This window comes from Belonocnema kinseyi, chromosome 8 (assembly GCF_010883055.1).
Source record: "Belonocnema kinseyi isolate 2016_QV_RU_SX_M_011 chromosome 8, B_treatae_v1, whole genome shotgun sequence".
In the NCBI taxonomy this organism is placed as follows: Eukaryota; Metazoa; Arthropoda; class Insecta; order Hymenoptera; family Cynipidae; genus Belonocnema; species Belonocnema kinseyi.
In genome coordinates, this window is record NC_046664.1 from 81,462,009 (window position 1) to 81,482,285 (window position 20,277).

Here is a 20,277-nt window from a genome sequence, read left to right on the forward strand (position 1 = left end):
TGTCTAGGCAAATAGTCGTGCTTTCTCTTACCTGTACACTTTAGCCTAGTACGCTGCTCATCTGTTCCTTGAAAACAATCTACATGATTGTCACAGAGTTTCGACAGCTCTAAAAGCTGCAGGATGTCTGTCGATTTATTGATTTGACAGCCAAAGTATCCGTCTTCCAGATTTAGAAAGAACACTTCTCTCTTCAATCCATGACCGAATCCATTGTGTGAATCGGCCTGCGGTATTAAAAATTTGGTTTAAAATTGAAAGAAAGGATCACGTTCAAGGTGAACGTAATAATAATAATCGAAAACTTTTAGAGACTGGAGAGTGATTTAGATTAATATATAATAGCGATCTGGAACGGGTTTTCTGTTTTTGTTTCACAATTATTGTGTATACTATAGTCGGAAATTAACTACACTATTCAGAGGAAGTAGCATTTAAAATCTTATCTTTAACGGAAGTCCAGAAATCTTCAGAAATGTTTAGGAGTTTCTGATTTATGACTAAAAATATCCAAGTGTGTCTGCGTCAAGTTTCAGGCGACAAGGATTGCTGTGCAAATGCGGCGAAGTAGGAAATTAGAGTTCAAAAAGTTTCAGAATCTAAGTTTTTTAGCCGATTTCGCCATTCGAAAAATACAGCGCAGTAATTAATGTCTTAAATGACATTTTTCACTTTATTAATTGTTATGAACAAATTGATGAACAAGATTGAATGCATACGAATGGCAACTGGATAAGGACCATTCGAAGTTCGCACCTCGAATACGTTATTTTAAATGTAACAAAGTGAAACCAAAATATTGAAATATTACATTTTTGGTTGTTATGAACAATTATTATAACAAAATCATTAAATTCGCGTTTTTGGATAACAAAAATTCGTTTTTCCACCGCAAGTGTTTACTTTTATGTCAAAAATAATAATTCAACTCAACCTATTGAAACTGAACAACATTTCAAATTGTTATAAACAATTCTGATAAACAACTTTTTACATATAGAAAATGCGATTGTTGCAGAATATTTTTTTCAGCCTCAAAAGTATACTTCAACGGGATTTATAGATAAGCAATAACATTTATATTTTTATAAAAAATGATACTAAACAATTTGATTTATTGAATACTCTTAGGTACGAAAAATGTTCTTTTTAGCAGATTCTTTTATTTTACCTTCAAGTTCCTATTTCATGCATTTGTTTTTAATAATTGGAATTTTCTTCTTACCAGTTTTTTTTATTCAAAATTGAATTTTTAGTTTAGGTCAAATTATCCGAAGTAGGCCACCGTAAATCGAAAGTCACTTTTTTCGCTGTAGAAAGAATTTTTATTAGCCTGAATGTTCGAAAAGATTCTAGATTTCGTGTAGCAAACAAATGATTTTTTTCAAAAGTTATTATTATATCTTATTATATCTTTCTTCCGAATATAAAAACTTTGAATTCGTTAAACAAATATCAATTGCTTATAACAAAATTGAACTATATTTAAAAGAATAGTAATTAGTTTTTTAAACTAATTCAACGTTCTTATATTTAGAAGGAAGATTTCTGGAACGAACATCTTTTAACTTAAATTTCAACGTAAGAATTGTCAAAATTAGTTTATCCGTTCACGAGAAAATATTGATCATGTTGATACATTAAATTTTCATTGTTAACAACTTTTGCAAAAAAATTTTGTTTTCGACCAAAATCTGGGGAGATATTTTCGAACATAATAGCTATTAAAAATGAATTCTACAGCGAAAAAAACGCCTTTCGATTAATGGTACGATAATTTTAATTAATCCGTATTTAATGACTTTGTTTGTAATAATTATTTATAACAAATCAAAAATTTAATTTTACAATCTTCAGTTTAACAAGATATCTTTCACGCGATTCCACAAAAAGATCGAGAAAGAAATAAAATTTTAAAATTTTTGTTCACCTCTTTCAACTTAAATAACAAATGAAACATTTTTATTCATATCTTTACTATCTGTGAAAATTTCTTAAGTTTTTTAGGCTTAAATTAAAGAAAAGATTTTTAAAAAAAACGTCCTATAAATTTTATACTTTTTCTGAGACTTTCTTGGCCCATAACATAAGTTAAAATCGAAATGCAGAATAAGGGAAATTTTTTAATAAAAAAATTTTTACTTTTGACATGATATATCCTATGACCAGTTTTGGAAAATCACCATAAAATGTTCCTATATCTTAATTTGAAAAAAGATAACGAAATTTTAGTAAAAAAGAAAAGAAATAATTTTTGGCTGACAAAAAATAAAAAAGAAGAAAGAAACTAACCAAATCCCCTTCTTGTTTTATTTCGTATTTTATATTTTTGTTATTATCAATTCTCAATAAAAAATCGTAATTCGTCTTTGTTCTTACCTGCTCAAAATTTTTGTTGCCTTAATTTCTGTATGAGTGCCGAAACGTTGATGATTACTTTGTACAAACGTTTTTTTATTGTAATAATTTGATTGTTATTTAATTTTAAATAATTTTTAGGCCAAAGACACATTTTCAACAAATTACACGAATTTTCAATCAAATAATTGAAATTTTAACTAAAAAAGCTAAATTTATAATAATAAATGGAATAGTTAAAATTTAAATTAAAACAAATCAATTTAACCCAAAAAAAAAAGGATTTTCAACAAAATAGTTCAATTATTCACCAAAATAATTAAATTTTCCAATAAAGGGACAAATTTTGAACAAAGTCTTGAAACTTTTGTCCAATTAATTTAAATTTTAATCAAAAAGATGACCGTTTCTAACAAATGAATAAATTTTAAAAAAAGGTAATTTAAATTGTTTAAAATTTGAATTATATATTCTCTCTGAAAAGTCAGAAATACCAATTTATATACCTACACTGAGAAAAAAGATTACTTGATTGAAATAAATTTAGTACTGAATACGTCCAATGAAATATTTCTTTGACCTAAAGAAATATTGGTTAAAACAAAAGAGTATTTTTTATTTGAAAAACATTATTTTTTGAAATAAGAAAAATTGTCTTCATAAGTTTTATCAACCTCAGAAAGAAATAAAAATAAAAATACCTGCACTAAGACAAAATATTACTTGATTGAAATAAATTTAGTACTGAATACGTCCAATGAAATATTTCTTTGACCTAAAGAAATTTTGCTTAAAACAAAAGAGTGTTTTCTATTTGAAAAAAATTATTTCTTGAAATAAGAAAAATTGTTTTCGATCAAACAATATTTGATTGGACGTATTTAGTACTAAATTTCTTTAAATCAAATAATCTTTTTTCTTAGTGTAGTCCCATTTCCGATCGATTTATCGTGTATCATAGTCATCAGTTTTAAATTTCCTTCTCGCTAGCCGCGTTAATAATTTCCAACTGTAGTGCGGTTCTAAATTAAAGATAAGATTTTTACAAAAAAAAAAAAAGAAAAAAAAATAACCGCAACATATAATAGAATATGCAAAGAAAGCTGTTTCTCCTGTTCTTTGTACCGTGAAATCAAAGAGCAGATTCGCTCGTGGTCAAGGAAGTGGTCAATTTCAGAGGGACGTCTCCCTCTGTAACGAACTTGGAATTTCAAATTGGAACCGTTACGCGCCATAAAAATGGTTATGATCTAGTATTCTAGTATAGTGCAAAAATGATACTCACTGGACACGAAGAAAAAAGTATCCACACCACCACCGGCCAAAGATGTTTCATCTTTGCTGCAAAAACAAAAAAAGTTCACTATTAACTCTCGGTCCCATTTGCCTCTTTGCATCAGGTAATTTCTCAGCCACACGTTTATAGTTTTGTGTATGAATTATTATTCATCGCAGACAATTTTTAGATGATTGTTTATATATTTTCCCCACTCATTGATAAGATTATTCCCACATTTACAACTATGTTCTCCAGCCGGCGTTTAAATGACACTTGCATTAAAAGGAACATTAAACTGTTTATATCTTCCTTCTCCGTTAATTCCAACACTTTAATGATCTTCTGAGTTATGCACAATTCACTGTTAATTTCCTTTTCTAAATTACCAGTTCGCGCACTGAAATTGAAGCACTCACTGAAATGAAAACACTCAAACGAAGATCCCCTGCGGTAAAAAAAAATCCGAGATGGAAGCACTCACAGCAATGAAAACATTGAAGCAATCGCACTAATCTAATCACAAAACTACAGCTGCACCGGAGTTGCCGGTTAAAAATGAACTTGAACTTGTCTTGACAAACTTCCGTCTTTTCCAGAACGTCGAGCCTTAAACGAAGAGGGATCTTGGAATTGAAATAAAAAATTAAAAAGAAACTTGGGGGAAAAATGTTAATTGATGTTAATGATGATTATGTTGGGAAGTCTTTAGGGACAAGTGAAACCGGCATTGTTCGAGGTATCACATCGCGTTTCTGATCAAGTTCTGGGGGAACGTTTCTTTCTCGCGGTGGAATGACTAAACGAGTTGGTTAGAGTTGAGAGGACGAAGAGCGGATAGGATAGGCTGATATAGGCTTTGATGTGGTGGAGTTGGTGGAATCAGGAGGAAGGAGGAAGGAGAGAATGTGTAGAGTAATAAAGGAGGGCGTGCGAGTGCGATGCACCTGTGGCCCTCTTGCCCCTCCACCCCTCTCTTCGGCACCCTCCTCAACCACCAGCAAACACCGGCAACAGGTAAGTACAAAGTCACAGCTGCGATACGAAGCCCTCTGCGAAGGCCGCTTGTTTTTTCATCAGTTTCCACCCATACCTGTTTCTACCACTGTCTTTTATCATTGTTTTTTTTGTTTTGTTTGAACAAGCACGGTTTAAAAGATTTTTATTTTTATGAGTTATTTGTTATTAAAGAATGTCGGCATTGTTGCAGGTTTCTCGTGAAGTCTAAAATTTTTCGAATTTCGGACTCTTTTCAGGAATGTAGGGGGGTGTATATTCTTTCAAACGAAATTGCTGTATTGAATTGAATTTAAAATGATTTGAGTTCCTAACATTCTAGGAAAAATAGATTACATTTTTGTTAAAATAGATGAGTTTTTAACAAAATGATTGAATATTTAATCAAATACAGTATAAACTCGATTATCCGGCCTTCAATTATCCGCGTTATCCGAGACGCCGCGTTATCCGAGGCAATATTGCAGCTAAAAAATGATTGAGTAGATTGAAACAGTGCTCTATTACCGACTTCCTTCAGCCACTTTAGTTACAATGCTTTATACCATAAATTAAAAAAAAATATATCAAAAATAGATAAGTCTTCCGAATTTTGTACTTCTTCCGTATTATCCGAGTTTTCCCTTATCCGAGGTATCTCCTTCCTTACATTACCTCGGATAATCGAGGTTCTATTGTAGTTGAATGTTCAACAAAGAGAGATTAGTTTCCAAAATAACATGGAATTATTCAAGTTTCTACGAAAGAGATGTATCTTTTACGAAAGAAATTAATTTTTAACAAGGAATTGGAACTCGCAATCACATAGTTGAAAAATCAATCTCAATAGACTAATTTTTAATTAAACAATTAAATTTTGAACAAAAAAGAACGATTTTTTAACATTAGTTGGATTTTCAACTAGAAAATATCAATTTTCAATAAAAGTTGGAAAAGTTTAATTTTTAGTTGAGAAAAAATTAATTTTCCAACAAAAAATGAGGTTTCAACAACTGCAAGCCAAGAAATGAATTTTCAACTAAAATCATAAATCTTCCAATAAATCAGTGAATTTTGTATAAGGTAATTCAATTTTCTACCAACTATTTGAACTTTAAACTACAATAAATAAATTGTTAAAAAGGTAGTTCAACTTTTAACAAAATAGTTCAATTTTCAACCCAAACAGACTTGTTTTCAACTAAACAATTACATTTTAAAATAAAAAAAAAACAATTTTGAACATAGAAGATTAATTTTCTACTGAAAAAGACGAATTTTTGAACAATACTTGGATTTTCAACTCACAAAATGTCAATTTTCAATAAAACCTAGAAAATTTGAATGTTCAGTTTGAAAAAGTTAATTTTTCAATAAAAAACAACAATTTTTTTAACGATTTTACCCCAAGAAATGGGATTACAACTAAAATAATAAATATTAAAAAAAAAGGATTATTATTAAAAAATGAATTTGAAATGAATTTTTAACCAAAATGTTCAACTTTGAACCAAATAGTTCAATTTTCAACCAAAACAGAAAAATTTTCAACTAAACAATTAAATTTTGAACAAAAAAAAAACATGTTTGAACATAGAAGATTAATTTTGTACTAAAAAAAGAACTCATTTTTTAACAACAATTGGATTTTCAGCTAACAAAGGTCAATTTTCAATAAAATCTGGATAATTGGAATGTTCAGTTTGAAAAAATTAATTTTCCAATAAAAAGCAACGACTTTTTAAAAACAATTTTAACCAGAGAAATGAGGTTTCAACTAAAATAATAAATATTCAACAACAAAAAAAGAACTATTATTAAAAAATTAATTTGAAATTAATTTTTAATCGAAATTTCCAATAAAAAAAAAACAATTTCAACCCAAGAAATAAATGTTGAACTAAAATCGTCAATCATTAACAAACAAAGAAAAATTAATTTTTAACAAAGGGATTCGATTTTGTACCAAGTAATTGATTTGTCTACAGAAAAAAGGGATTTTGAACAAGAAAGTTCTACTATCAATCAAAAAACTGAGTTTTAAGCCAAAATAGAATAATTTTAAACTGAATAGTTGAATTAGAAAAAATTTAATTTTCAGTTTAAAATTTTAATTTTCTAAGAATAAAACCAAAAACCAACTATTTCAACCCAAGAAATGAATTTGCGTAAAATTATAAATCTTTAATAAAAAATAATTCAATTTTCGATCAAGTACTTTAATTTTTAACGATAAGAAATAAACCTTTAACAAGTAGTTCAACTTTCAACCAAATAGTTGAATTTTCAATGAAAACAGATACATTCTTAACGAGATCGTTAAATTCTTAATTAAAAAGATGAATTTCAAACCTAGAAGATTAATTTTCTACTAAAAAGAATCCATTTTTGAACAATAGTTGAATTCTCAACTAGAAAACATCAGTTTTTAATAAAAACTGGAAAAGTTAAACTTTTAGTTTAAGAAAATTAATTTTCCAACATAAAACAATGAATTTTCATTTAAAATCGTAATTCTTCATCCAAAAAATAAAATATATTTTTAACAAAGTAATACAGTTTTAAACCAAGTATAGTTGAATTTCCAACCACAAAAAAATCAGTTTATAACTTCAACTGAATAATAGAATTTTTAATAAAAAAAGGTCAATCCTCAACCAATAACATAATAGTCGACTTTTTAACCCACAAGAATGAACTTTCAGTCAAAAATAGTATTATGGAATAAATAAATAGGAATTTTTATAAAATATAAAGTTAAGAACAACAGTTTAAATAAACACTGAAGTTTATTTTCATCATTTTGGCAATTTATTAACTATTTTTTGAACTTTTAATATGAATAAATAAATTGTTTATTAATTATAATATAGGGTTAGTGTTTGTTGATAATTAAACAAATATTGTTTATTATATCAAATTAAAATTCATATTAAAGCTGAGAAAGCCAAAGAATGAAAAGTGTCAAAACCACATATTAATTTCGCGTTACTACCTCTAATTATGTAATAAATAGCCCACCATTATTACAGTAGTTACTCGTAACTCATAATTGAATTATTATTTCCTGTGGCTGTGGCTTGCAGAGGTTCCTGCCACAGAAGCACGCATATTTCATTTGTCAATAATTATTCGAAGTAACTATAAATAAACAAACATTAAGATTATGATTATAAATTTATTTATATATAAATGAATAAATATTAAATTTATTTCATTCATTAAAAATATTGTTATTATTTTTCTATAAAATAACAGTTACATTTTTAACCAAATAGTTGAATTTTCAACCACAAAAATGAATTCTTAAAAAGAACGTTCAACTTTTAACCATATACTTAAATTTTCAATAAAAAAGAGCAATTTTTGTGCTAAAAAATTAATTTTCTGTTTAGGAGCTCAACTTTCGATTAAATTATTCATTTGTTTAATATATCGTTCAATTTTTAATTAAAAACGATAAAATTTCTACTAAAAATAAAATAGTCTAATTTTTAATTGAAAAAATTGATTTACAACAAAGCAAATGAACTTTTAACAAAATACATTAATTTTCAAACAAATTGTTCAATTTTCAATTGAGAAGATTAATTTTTTACCAAAAAAGACAAATTTATAACAAAACAAGCCATTTTTTAAACATATTGTTCAATTATCAATCAAAAACGATCAATTTTCAACTAATAAGGAAACATTTTGATTTTCAGTTAAAAAAGATTAATTATGAATAAAAAATTTGAATAGGTGAGTTTTCAACTAAAAAAGATTAATTTTGAACTAAAAGTAGAATAGTTAGAACTTTTGGTTAAAAAATCCATTTTTAACGAAGTAGTGTAATATTAAACTAAAAAAGATAAGTTTTCAATAAAAATGAAATAATTAACTTTTTAGTTGAAAACATACTTTCCAGACAGAAAAAAAAGAATTTTTAATAAAATGATTACATTTTTCAACAAAATGGTTCAATTTTTAACCGAAAGTATAAATTTTTCACAAAATACATAAATTTTCAATAAAATATTTAAATTTATAACAAAAAACATCAAGTTTCAAACAACAAAATTATTTTCTAACAAAAAAAAACGAATTTTTGAATACATACATGCATTCTCATATAAAAAATTTAATTTTTCAGAAAAAATGGAATAGTTGAATTTAAAAATAATTCTGCTGCTTTAAGAGAGAATTTGATCTTTTTTTGATAAAATAGCAGTTATCTGGTAGCGAATTTAACTATTTGGTTAAGAAGTCATCCTTATTGGTTAAACATTCGGTTTTTTTGGATTGAAAATATAACTTTTTTCGTAGTGAATTATTTTTTGTTTAAAAATTCATGTTTTGATCGTAAAAAGTTAACTGAATTCTTTTATTAATAGAAAATTCAACTGCTTAAAAAAATGCAACTATTAGGTCAAAAATCATTGAACCTTGTTCTTCAAATTTATTTAAAAAATGTTAAATTAAAAGTTCCCCTTTTCAATTAAAAAAAATAAATAAAAAATGGCCTCTTCCAATTCATAAGAGAAAGAAATAACCAAAATTATTTATTTCCAACTCTAAACGTTATATAAATAAAAAAAGCTCATTTCCAATTTTAAAAAATTCCTTCCTTCCAATTCAGAAAAAATTTTACCCAAACTTGCCTCTTCCAAATTAAAGAAAATTTGTTTATTCTTCCCTGAAACTAATAAATAATTTTCAAAATAAAACGTGGCCTCTTCCAATTTGGAAAAATTAAAAACAAAAATTTTCTTGCTTTCTGTCCAGTGAAAATGTTAAAAATAAATGAATTTCTTCTTCCAATTCTATGAAATCATTAAAAATTAATAAAAAAAGAACTGATATTTGTCCTTTCAAAATCGATAAAAATCTAAAAACTAAAAACCACTCACTCTTCCAATTCAGAAAAACAATAAATATAAACAATTTCGCCTCTTCCAAGTCTAAATAAAAATTTTAAAAATAAGCAAATTTCCCTGTTCCAATTCACAACAAATTAAAAAGAAACATTTGGGCTCTTCCAATTTAGGAAAAATTAAAGAATAAAATTTGCTCCTTTCCACCTCAAAATAAACATGTTGAAAATAAAAAAAGCTCTTCCAAATCCAAAAAGTTTAAAAACCGAATTACCCTCTTTTCCAATTCAGAAAAAATTAAAAACAAAATTTCCTCCCTACCAACTCAGTAAGTGTTGAATATAAAAAATGCCCTCTTCCAATTTGGAATAAAATATATTTAAAAAATTCTTCTTCTAAACTCAATAAATACTTTAAAAAAGAAAAATGTGGCTTCTTCCAATTCGAAAAAATTAGAGGCAAAAATTGCCTTGCTTCTCACTCAATAAAAATGTTTAAAATAAATGGATTTTTTCTTATAGTTCAGAATAAAATTTGAAAGGAAACAGTATTTTTCTAATGCAAATAAATAATGTGAAAAAAGCCTTTTCCAATTAAAAAATATATAATTAACCAAAATTTCTTCTCTTTCAATTCTATAAAATTATTCAAAATTAGGAAAAATAAATAACTTAAATTTTATCCTTTCCAAATCTATACAAGTCTAGAAACTGAAAACCATTCCCTCTTCCAATTCAGAAAAACAATAAATATAAAAAATTTCGCCTCTTCCAAGTCTAAATAAAAATTTTAAAAATAAGCAAATTTCCCTGTTCCAATTCACAAAAAATTTTTAAAAAATGTATGGGAAAAGATGTCCATCTTTCCAACTTAATAGTTGTTAAATATAAAAAAATGCCCTCTTCCACTTTGGAATAAAATATATTAAATGAAGAACTGAACCCTTTTAAATCTATATCAATCTTAAAACTAAAGACAATTGAATCTTCCTATTTAGAAAAACAATGAATATCCAAAATTTCGCCTCTTTCAACTCTAATTAAAAATTTAAAAAATAAACTAAGTTCCCTGTTCCAATATTATTAACAATAATAATAAATTGTTTAAACAATCACTCTTGTTAACATTTATGAACTATCACTCCCCTCTTATTGAAAACTAGACAATAACTGGAACATTTTTGAAAAAACCGCATCATTCTAACTCCATTCTATCCGAAAATTGCTAAACACAATAATAAATTTTTTAAACACCATAAAACTATTTACCCCATGAAATAGACTTATGGTGTTGATATTTGAAAAGGTATATTTTATTTGCATTCTATGCCGAATTGGAAAGAGAAACGTTGGGTTTCAATTCGATTGAGATAATATTGAGGATTCCCAAAAAAGATTTACAAAAACGTCTTCTTTTTCTCACGGGAAATACGTGTTAAACTTCATGGGGCTTGCGGCCAAATATAATTTAAAAAAAAAAATTAGCACACCCTACTGAGTATAGTTTATATTTTTTATAGATCCGATAGACTTGTTTCTTAGCACTTGTTGCCGCAATCTTTTGAGATCATGATGCAAAAGCCATAATCACTAAGCCTTCCGACCCGGTTGGAAGAAGCGTGGTAATTCAAGGTCAAATGTGGTAAGTCGAGATGAGTTTACGCCGGACGTTGCTTCTTTTTACCCCACCGCTGCTCTCACTTTCGGCTTTACTCTTGCAGTGGTCAGCCAGTTAGTATTGCATAATACATATAATCGGAGTATAGTCTATGTTTAAGATAAATGATAGGAACAAATCCATTGTTAATTGTCTGACAAGTTTATCCCTGAGAAAATAATTATACACGCAGAAAAAAATTCTGCTTAATTTACACGATTTTGGCTCAAAGAATATAATGCAATTTAAAATAGGTTGGTTTGAACCCTTTTTTAAAATGATAAATTCCATTATGTTAAAAAAACAGACAATGGAAATCAGCAATTGTTAATTAAATATTAAAAACCAAATAATTTAAAAATAAATTATTTGAAATAGAAAGCCTTGCATTTTTCAAACTTTCGGAGTTCTCAGTTTAAACTTTCATTATTCCGATTTCAATTTGTCCATTTTTAACATTTTTATTTTGTAAGTGAACTTTTGGAGGTCTAATTAATAAATAACAATTATACAACTATTAATTTAGAACGTTTCAAAATTAAAACAAAATTATTTTCCGAATTGGAAGAGGAACTTTTTTATTTCTAACATTTTCATTGAGTTGAAAGAAAAAATGAATTATTTTATTTTATTATTTTGGAAGGGAGAAAAGTTTTATTTTGATTTTTTTGCAAATTGAAAGTTTCCATGTTTTCTTTTTAATTATATGTATTAAGTTCAAGAGAAAACATTTTTATTCTAAATTTTGTTCTGAATTGGAAAAGGGAATTTTTTATTTTCCACATTTTAATTGAGTTGGAAGGGAGGAAAATTTGGTTTTAAATTTTGTTCTGAATTCGAAGAAGGAAATTTTTTATTTTTAACGTTTTTTATAGAGTTGGAAAGGAGGAAATTTCGATTTTATCTGAATTGGAGAAAGGTACTTTTTCATTTTAAAAATTTTTGATGAGTTAGAAGGGATGGAATTTTAGGTATATAATTTTCTCAATTATAAGAGGCCATTTTTTCTTTTTGAAATTATTGATTGAGTTTAAAAGAAGAATTTGTGAACATATTTTATTCCCAATTGGAAGAAGGAATTTTTTACATTTAACACTGATTGAGTTGGTAGGGAGGAAATTAAAATTTTTTTCTAAATTGGAAAAGATGAAAGTTTGGTTTTCAATTTTTTTTTTTTTTTTGATTTGGAAGAGCTTTTTTTATTTTCAGCATCTTTATTTTGAGTTGGGAAGGAGAACATTAAGTTCTTTAATGTTTTCTAAATGAGAAGAGCCCATATTTTTCTTTTTAATTTTTTGTGAATGGGAACAGGGAAATTTGTTTATTTTTAAGATTTTTAATTAGACATGAAAGCGGCAAAATTTTGGATATTTTTTTATTTTCTAAATAGAAAGAGGGACTGGTTATTAGTTATTATATTTTCATAGATTTAGAAAGGACGAAAATTTATTTTTTTTATGAAATGGAACAGGACTTTTTTTCTTCGTAACATTATTTATTCAGTTTGAGGGAAAATTTTTTCTTTCTAGTTTTCTTTTTTGAATTGGAAAAGGAAATTTTTGTTAAAATTTATTCTGAATTGGATGAATGCATTGTTTTATTTTTTAAATTCTTATTAGAAGGGATTACATTTTAGATAGTATTATTTGTTTACTATAAGAGACCATTTTTTTCTTTTTAACATCATTAATTGAGCTTAAAAGAAATTTTGGTTATTTATATATTTTTTAATTGAAGAAGGCTTTTTTTACATTATTTATTGAAATTAAAGAAATAATTGTTTCTTTTCAATTTTTTTCTGAACTTTAAGAAGAAATTAATTTATTTTATCTTTAACACTTTTTATCTTTGACACTTTTATTGAATTAACCAGGAGGATTTTATTTGATTTGGAAGAGAAGAAAATTATTAATTTTTTTTTTAATTGGAAAAGGGGAAATTTTGGTCTTTAATGTTTTATAAATTAGAAGAGCCAATATTTTTCTTTTGAATTTTTCTGAATTGGAGGAGAGAAAATTTTGAATTTTTTCGGAAGCGTTACAGGGACATTTGTTTATATTTAAGATTTTTAATTAGAGTTGGAAGGGGTGAAATTTTGGATACGTATTGTTTTTTTAAACCAAAATAGGGATTTTTTTCGTTTTGAGATTTTTAAAGATTTGTAAATGACGAAATTTAGGTTATTTGTTTTTTTATTAATTGGAAGATGCCAATCATTTGAGCATTTTTATTGAGTTGGCGAGAAGTTTTTATTTTCAATATGTTTCTGGATTAGAAAAGTGTAATTTTAAACAGTTTAAACATTTTTATTGAATTGGAAGGTCGGAAATTTCGGTTTTCAATTTTTTCTGATTTTGAAAACGAACTTTTAATATTTTTATTATTCTGAATTGAAGTGAGCATCAGTTTTAATTTATAAAACTAAAAAAGAAAGCAATTTTTGATTGTATAATCGAAAGCAGATACAACTTATTAAAATGTTGTCGACTTTTAAGAAATGAAATCACGCACGTGCTCGAGTTTAAGCCTTTTTAAAATGCCGATCGATATCTGCGATTATGATGTTAGTATATAACTCTTGATGGTATCGATAATTTAATTCCTCCCACTCCACCCACGTTTGTGATGACTCGTTTAATTTTCCAGATTCGACAAAAGAAACAAGTTAGTTTTCTCGGGCCGCGCCCCTCACGCAGCCGAGGGACCACCAAGCTGGTGCTGCCGACCCTTGCCAACGGGGGGTCCTTCCTACTTAATGAGGAATAACATGGGAAAAAAATAATTTTTGTTTACTCAATTAGTGATTCGGAAATATTATATTCGCATTGGAAGGCTAAAGGTCCCACAGTTGCGTGAGGGGTTGTTTAAAGTTTGATTTGTTCCGAAAATAATTTTTTGTATAAAAATCAGAATACAAGAAGCGGCTAAATTTTTTGAATGAAAGGCTTGAAATTTTATCATCTTACATTACTGAAAGAAAAATGGAGAATAATAAAAAATGTAAAGCCTATATACTCAAACTCTATATTTGGTAGTGAGCTGTGACACAGATACAAAGTTTATGATCTGCTCGTTAGCATAATCGTGTCACAATATCGCGTTAGTCAGTAGGAACCCAATTCACACATAGAAACAGTAACAGCATATTTTTCATGTATAAAATCGTATAATCTGCACGCGTGTATGAATACTTTTAAAATCCAGTGACACCTACATTTACGGTTGTAAAAGTAACCGTGTATCTTCATAATAACTTGTGGAAATTAAAAGAAAAAATAAGTTTGTATATGTTCTATTTATTGTTTTGAATTCTCTGCGGGATGATGAAGCTTTCTGATTGACAACCTGACCATTATTCTGATTATTATTCTGATTGACAGTCTAAACATTATTCTGATCGCCAGTCTGACCATTATTCTGATTAGCAGCCTGAACATTATTCTAATTTACAGTTTCGCCATTTTTCTCATTGCCAGTCTAAAAATAATTCTGATTGACAGCCTGACCATTATTCTAATTCACATTCCAAACATAATTCTGATTAGAAGTCTGACCATTATTCTGATTTACAGTGTGGCCATTATTCTCATTGTCAGTCTAAACATTATTGTAATTAACAGCCTGACCATTACTCTAATTTACATTCCAAACATAATTCTGATTAGCAGACTGACCATTATTCTGATTTAAAGTCTAAAGATTGTTCTCATTGGCAGTCTGAACATTATTTTAATCAAAAATTTGACCATTATTCTGATTGGCAGACTGACCATTATTCTGATTGACGCAGCTTTTTGCAGGATGTTAAATTTGCAGGATCGACTTTTTTTAAATTAAAAACTTTTTTTCCTGTGATCTCTAAAATATTAAATTGTAGGTTAGAAAGTGTTCTGGTTTTTATGAACAGTTAAGCAACTGATTTTAAAATATGAATGCATTCCCATAACAGCTTCCTCGGAAGTATTGTTATTAAAGATAGTATCGCCATTTGCACGAACGACTCAAGTAAATAGTTCACAGGATGTATACCGTTCGAGTCAGACAGCATTTTTTACTTGCTTTGGTAAATTTTTTATAAGAGACGAAGCAAATTTTCTTACTGATTTCAAACTGGCAGATTATTTTTATAATATAATTAATTTTATTAAAATTGATGTACATACTACATTGCAAAGATTTTCTATAAAAAGAATTTTTTTGACCAACAAGACGAATTTTTAAAAGGCGTTAAGTTTTCAAGATGAAAAAGAAGAATTTTTTCGAAAAATGAATTTTCAATCGTATTGTTGAATTTTCTAAATAATTTTAAACATTTCAAATTTAAAAGTCTATTTTTCTCCGAAAAAATTGAATTTTTAATAAAAAAATTAAAAAGTTTCAACAAAAAAGTTTAACTTTTTACAGAAAACATAAATATTTAACCCGAGAACATGAATTTAAAAAAAGGTAAATTTTAAATAAATAGTAGAACTTTTAATTGAAATACTGAATCTTCTAACAAAAAAATAAATATTATTATTTAAACAAAAAATTCGAATCCTTAACCAAAGTAGATTAATTTTTAATAAAATGATTTAAAAAATTCATTCTCAGCCAAAAAAGTGAATTTTGAGCAAAATAGTTGAATAAAAAAAAAGTGTTAACGAAGTTGTTCAACTTTAAACCAAGCTGTACACTTTTCAAGTAAGAAAAGAGTAATCCTAAGCAATCCTTATTGTCTGTAATTAGAAAAATTAATAATAGAATATGTTATACTAACAAAAATATTGTTAAGATTCATCAATTACCAATTTTAAAGTTATTCAAAACAAGATTTTACTCGATAAAGTATTAAAATAATAAAAATTTATCGAATGCCAAATGAATCACCAGTTTCCAAATTAGTCTAGAGCTTCAAATCAACTTCCTACTAACAATTTTTGACACTTAATATCATGCTTAGCATGAATAAAATTCACAATTTATTATAATCCCAACCTTCGAATTCCTAATTCAAAGTTTATATTTTCATCCTACATTTATGGACAGTTTCCGCCGAAAGTTTTCGGTACGACAAGAGCGATTACTAATGAAAAATTACTGTTAACTTTAAAAGGTGGTTACTCATTGAAAAAAGTAGAAAGACTTTTTTTTGAAAACGGTTGAAAAGATTATGAAATTCCGCGTCGAATGAACCCTTCTTGAGGAATTTTTGACCTGTTAAAGAATATATACCACGCGATAAGTTTAAAAAAAAGTGCAAGAATTTTTCGCATTTTGTACCTCGACTTCAACTCGTGAAATGACCTAGGAAAAAAAACAGAAAAAATCTTGAATTTACAGCAAAAAGGCTCTGAAATCTTATTTTTAATTTAAGCCTATAAAACTTAAAAAATCTTAATTGGTTCTCGAGATATGACTAAAAATGTCCAAGCGTCTGCTCACTGACTAAAACTTGAGGCAGATACGCTTGGACATTTTTTATGTTATCTCATGAACCTATGAAGATTTTTGAAATTTTCTTGGTGTAATTAAAGATAAGACTTCAAGAAACAGGTTCTTTTATTTTCAGTTTTTTCCACCAGTTTCCTAAATCACAGTACGAATTGAAGTTAAGGTACTCACTCTGAGAAATTTGACGCAGAAATGCTAGGACATTTTAAGGCATATCTCTGAAACCCATAAAGATTTTTCAAATTTTATTGGCTTAAATGAAAACTAAGACCTCGAAGACGGTAAAACGTGAATGAAAAATTTTGTTTCAACAACTTTTCTAGGTTATGTCATGAGTTGAAGTCGAGGCACAAAATTCTGGAAATTTTTTAATTTTGTTAATAACTTCTTACGTCTTATATTCTTTTCAAAATACCCAGTGAGCACACAATTTGACGACGACTTTACGACATCGTTACGATATCTTTACGACAACTTTACGACATCCTGTGTCAATGTTGTTTCGCTGTCTTTACGATATCGTAAATAAGTCGCATGATCTGACGATGTCTTTAGAACATCGTAAAGACAGCGAAACGACATGTACATAGGATGTCGTAAAGTTGTCGTAAAGATGTCGTAATGATGTCGTAAAGACGCCGCCAAATTTTATACCCACTGGGCATCAAAAATATCTTTATCCGGGATCAATCGACGCGGAATTTCATGAGATTTAAAATAATTTTTTAAACAAATTTCTAGTTTTTTTTAGTGAACGAGTAATCAGGTTTTAAAGTTTCCAAAGGTAGTTTTAAATTGCATAATATTGATTCTATTAATTGACGATCCTTGAGAAAATAAACAATAATTACATAGAACGGATTGAATGAAATAACGATTTTAAAATTAAAAAGATCACTCAGCGATGAAGTGTAGTCGGTTTCTTAGAGATTTCTTTTTCATTTATGTCGCCCACGATATGATCATTTAAGGAAACTTGCAAGACCTGACTGACGTTCTTAGGGTGACGAGAAAGTGTGTGTCTAAAGTCTAAATACATCCTGGACTGGTTCTTTCCTTTTTCAAAGAAGAAGTAGTTCTTCGATTGCGTTACAAAATCGAAGCAAAAAAAATAAATAGTGACAGTGATCTTCTAAAAAAGAACTGTTATATATAAGGGCAATTAGATCATCCAGAAAAAAATATTGATAAATAAAAATATAATGTTTAAAAATACCAATTTTGAATTTATAACTTTTGCTACGAACAAATGTTAATTTTCTTTTAAAAATGTCGAATTTCCAAAAAAAGAGTTAAATTTATAATTAAAAAAGATGACTGTGAATTAAGAAGATTAATTTTCTACTAAAACAAGAATTTCCCACAAAATAGATGAGCTTTCAAATAAAAACTATAGATTTTCAACCAAGAATGCAATAGATCAATTGTAGGTTAAAAAATTGATTCAATATAAAGTTAAGTTTTAACCAAGAATTATGAACTTTTCTATTAAATAAATAACTTTCTATTCAAAAAGACGAATGTTAAATATGCTAGTTGAATTTTCAACCAATAAAGATGACTTTTCAACCAAATAAATGAATTTCGAACAAATAATTGAAATCTACACAGTTCAATTTTCAACGAAATAGTTTATATTTATCGAAAATATAAATTTTTTTAAAAAGATTAATTTTCTTCTAAAAATAAGTAGTTTTAAGAAAATATAGATTCTCAACCAAATAATTGATATTTTAGCCAAAAAGATCAATTTTCAAACAAAAAGATTCATTTTTAACTAAAATTTTGAATCTGCAACTAAAAAAATTAATTTTACCTAAAGTATTTCAAAATATTCTAGCAAGAATTTGCAATTAAATAGGTCAATTATTTACAGAAAAAGATGAAATTTTGACCCAAAGCGATGAAATTTCAAACCAAAAAGTTGAATTTTCTACAAAAAAAATTGGATATAAAAAAAAGCTAATTTGTTACCAAAGAGTGGAATATTTTAACAAAATAGTTGATATTTCAACTAAAAAATTTTTTTTTTCAAAATGTTGAATTTTCCATTTAAAAACACGAATTTTAAACAAAAACCTTCAATTTTCCACCAAACAAGATTTATTAGCGAAGAAAGAAAATTTCAAACAAAATATTGAATTTTCAAGCCAAACAGATAAACTAAAAAAAAAAAAAAACAATTTAACTTTCATCGTAAAAATCAATATTTAACTAAGCAGTTGAATATTTATAAAAAAAGCCAAAATTGGCATTTTCTGCAAAACGGTTGAATTTTCATCGTCAAATTAATATTTAACCAAATAGTAGAAATCTTTACCAAATTTTAACTAAAAAATATAAATTTTGTTTAAAAATAGTTAAATTTTTAAACCAAAAAATATAAATTTTCTTCGAATATGTTGAATTTTTAAACCATAAAAGAAATTCAAGAAAAACTTTTAATTTTCAACCAAGAAAGTTTTACTGGCGAAAAAAGAAAATTTCAAACAAAATATTAAATTTTCAAGCCAAAAAGATGAATTTTCCACAAATTTTTTATCCCATCTTAATTTTGGGCCCTATGCAAATCTTTGACCCTTTCTCAATTTTGGGCCCTATATCAATGTTGGGTCTTATATTAATTTCGGACCCAATATACATTTTGGACCGCATATGAATATTACGCCCTATACCGATTTTGGGCCCCATACCAATTTTCAGACCCAATATTAATTTTGGGCCTATATCATTTTGGGTTGTATATCAATATTGAGAAATATCTTATTTTTTGACCCTATATCAATTTTGGACCGAATATCAATTACATGCCATTTTTGGATTCTATATCAGGTTTGGGCCCTATATTAATATTCGTTCCTATTTCAGGTTTGGGTTCTATATTTATTTTGGACACTGCATCAATTTTCGGCCTTATATTAATTTTAGACACTATATAGAATTTAGGCCCTATATCAATTTTGGACACTACACAGAATTTGGTACGATGCTAATTTTTCGACCTTGCATCAGCTTTTGACCCAATACGAATGTTGGGCCCTATGTCAATTATGGATCCAATGTAAATTTGGGTCCTATATCATTTTTGGTCCTATATAAATTTTGGATCATATATATTTTTTGAGCCGTGTGTCAGGTTTGGACCTTATATTAATTTTTGTTCCTGTTTCGGGTTTGGGTCCTATATTTATTTAGAGCTTAAATCACTTTTGGACGGGGGCGGTTCATTTTTCGGAACGGTATAAATTAAGAAAGGTAAAATTTCAGAATGGGTTATAATACATAATGGTAAAACTTAGGAATAGCAAAAAGTAGGAAAGAGCAATAAGTCGGAAATCCAAAACTCTGAAAGGTATTTCTTCGGAAACCAAAGAAGCGGAATGGGTGAAAATTCAGAAGCGTTAAAATTAGGAGGGTGAAAAATGAGGAAAAAGTACATATACGGAGAGGAAAAATTTGGAAAGTAGAAAAATTCGGAATTGTTAATAAATATACCTTTTAGCAGGTGTATAATTGCTTATTTATGGTAGCAAACAAATGTTTATCGCAGTGAATTTAAATGTCATATCATAATAAATTTATGTTGTTTGTTGCAAATTGTTTTTCAATTATATAATGATAGAAAATAATTATTTTTTCGTGAAAAATTTAAAATGACGGATATCATAAATTTATTATGATATGCTATTTAAATTTACTGTG

The 20,277-nt window shown here is 27.2% G+C and overlaps 1 protein-coding gene across 1 annotated transcript in view; it reads right to left on the reverse strand.

Moving 5' to 3' along the window:
- LOC117178780 overlaps nucleotides 1–20,277 on the reverse strand; it is a 226,464-nt gene that overhangs the window by 126,956 nt on the left and 79,231 nt on the right. Inside the window, 2 exon segments of the mRNA XM_033370251.1 lie at nucleotides 32–227; nucleotides 3,644–3,699. Of these exon segments, the coding sequence (XP_033226142.1) occupies nucleotides 32–227; nucleotides 3,644–3,699 (252 nt within the window).